We start from the raw sequence: 2,026 nt of genomic DNA, 5'->3' as shown, positions 1-2,026 counted from the left end.
AGAAAATATTTTCCTAAATTTTAACATATATTTTATTTAGTTTTTTGCACATATTTATTACAGGTGCTTTAAAATGTTTGTCTGCTAAGTTAGATAAGTTGAGCCATCCCAGAGTCAGTTTCTATTTGCTTTTTTCTTGACTATGAGTCATATTTTCCTAATAATTTTTGGTTGTGTAATGAAGATCAAGACTATCATTCCATTTGTGAATTTTAACTCCTCTAATAAAGAAAGAACATATTTTCCTCTTTGCAATTCTAAATTCTTAAAAATAAACAAACAAACATTTGTTGAGCATTTACTATTCATGCCAATGTTGTGCTGGGTTTGACATAGAGGAACAACTGAGGAGTGTTATTGACCACAGCGTATCTGGGCAAACTGGTAAGAAAAGGTATTGTGTAGGTAACTCAGAGTACCCCAGACAGAACTGAAAATCAATCAGAATAAAGTACAGTGAGAAGGAAAGGAAAAGTCAGTCTAAAAATGCAAGTACTTTCCAATTACATTTCTATAAAACAGATATTGAAGATCATGGAAAAAATATTACTAGAGAGCCCTCCAGGTAAGTGACATTAGCCATGTACCAAGTTCAATCCTGATACCCCAAAACGAACAATGCAGAAAACTTATTTTTATTGTTGTTGGGTTTTTTTCATTAGCTCCCTAACCATAAACTGTGGATACCTAGCAGAAAAAAATAGAAGTTATTTTCAATTTTAGACAGGAATACATCCACAAAAATAGTTCACATATGTAGCTTAAGTCATATCGTAATTCACTTTGGTATTTGAAACTGAAATTTATTTGATTAAATTACATAAGTACCTACCCAGCAATTAGATAGTTATAAAAACGAGTTAAATTAGATATGAACTTAAAAGATGGTCCACTTTTTGCATTTTATATTAAAGCAATTGAATTTCCCTCAGATTTCTCTTTTTTCATAGGTGAGCCTTCTAGTAAGTGCCCCAAGGGTGCCCTGTGCTAAGAAAGCATCTGTGGCCCAGCTTCAGGTTTCAGTACAGCCTTGGGAGGCCTGAGTATCACTGTGCTGCTCCTGCACAGAAGTAGGTGCCTGAGTGACTGGGCTGGGAGGCTGTGATGTACAGGGAGCTGTTCTGCTTTTTTTCATCCAATGTGGCGGTTATTTTGTCACGACTCTCTTCTCCACCTTTTCTTAATATCATCAAGAAGACGGGACCTTCACCATGCTTCTGCCAGTACCAGTGCAGGGAATACAAAGGCTGTGAGGATTTACACTCGATGGTAACCTCTTCACCCTCTTGAATGATCAAGGACTGAGGACTCTGCTGCATTTCTTGGCTTCTCACACCTGATCAGAAAAACAATTCAAGGACACAGGAAACCCACATGAGATGCTCAGTCTCATAAAAGGAAGGACAATTTTCTTTCCTCCTTCCTTACTCAAAACATAAACATCCCCACATAATTATAGAATATGTATGGTTTTCATAAGAGCCCTCCCCAGGTCAGAAAGACAACCCAATTTCTGCCCTCAGGCTGCTGTCACCATTATAAGCCTCTCCTGGACTGACCGGGTACTCACAAGCCAATCGCCACAACAGAGTGCCCAAAAGCACTTTCAGGAGAGTATCCATCCCTTGGCTCCCCAGCAAATCCAACAGACCGTGTCAGATTCTGAATGGGCTTCCTCAGCAGGAATTACTTTGAGCTCAGAGCGAGGTCTGTTGCAGTTGTGTCTAGAATACTGAAACTTAGGGGGACAGCCAATCAGAGACATCACAGCACTTTCACCCTGTACAGAGAACCATGTACATCTAGAATACTTTTAAAACAGTGCCCTCCTCTGGCCAGGCTGAGAAATGATTAAAATTTGGGCGTCCTTGAATAAGTTTCCATCCAATATATGTCTCTTTTTTTTTTTTTGGTTTAAGGAAAGGCCTATCAATATACTGTATTAGAGTACAGAATTACTCCAGGATTCAGAGAAAAAGAAAAATCAAGGGAAAAATAGTTAACATTTTATTATACCATTTGCTTC

At 38.2% G+C, this 2,026-nt stretch overlaps 1 gene segment (V, D, J or C); it reads right to left on the bottom strand.

The window, feature by feature from the left end:
* Positions 1–930: 930 nt before the first annotated feature.
* LOC106727699 lies at positions 931–1,702 on the bottom strand. The segment is given in 2 exon segments: positions 931–1,336; positions 1,571–1,702. Coding segments are annotated over 2 exon segments (342 nt in total).
* Between the last annotated feature and the right edge of the window lie 324 nt (positions 1,703–2,026).

Source organism: Myotis brandtii, unplaced genomic scaffold (genome assembly GCF_000412655.1).
Source record: "Myotis brandtii unplaced genomic scaffold, ASM41265v1 scaffold4672, whole genome shotgun sequence".
NCBI lineage: Eukaryota > Metazoa > Chordata > Mammalia > Chiroptera > Vespertilionidae > Myotis > Myotis brandtii.
The sequence above is the reverse complement of the archived record's forward strand: the minus strand, read 5'-3'. Positions and strand labels throughout refer to the sequence as shown.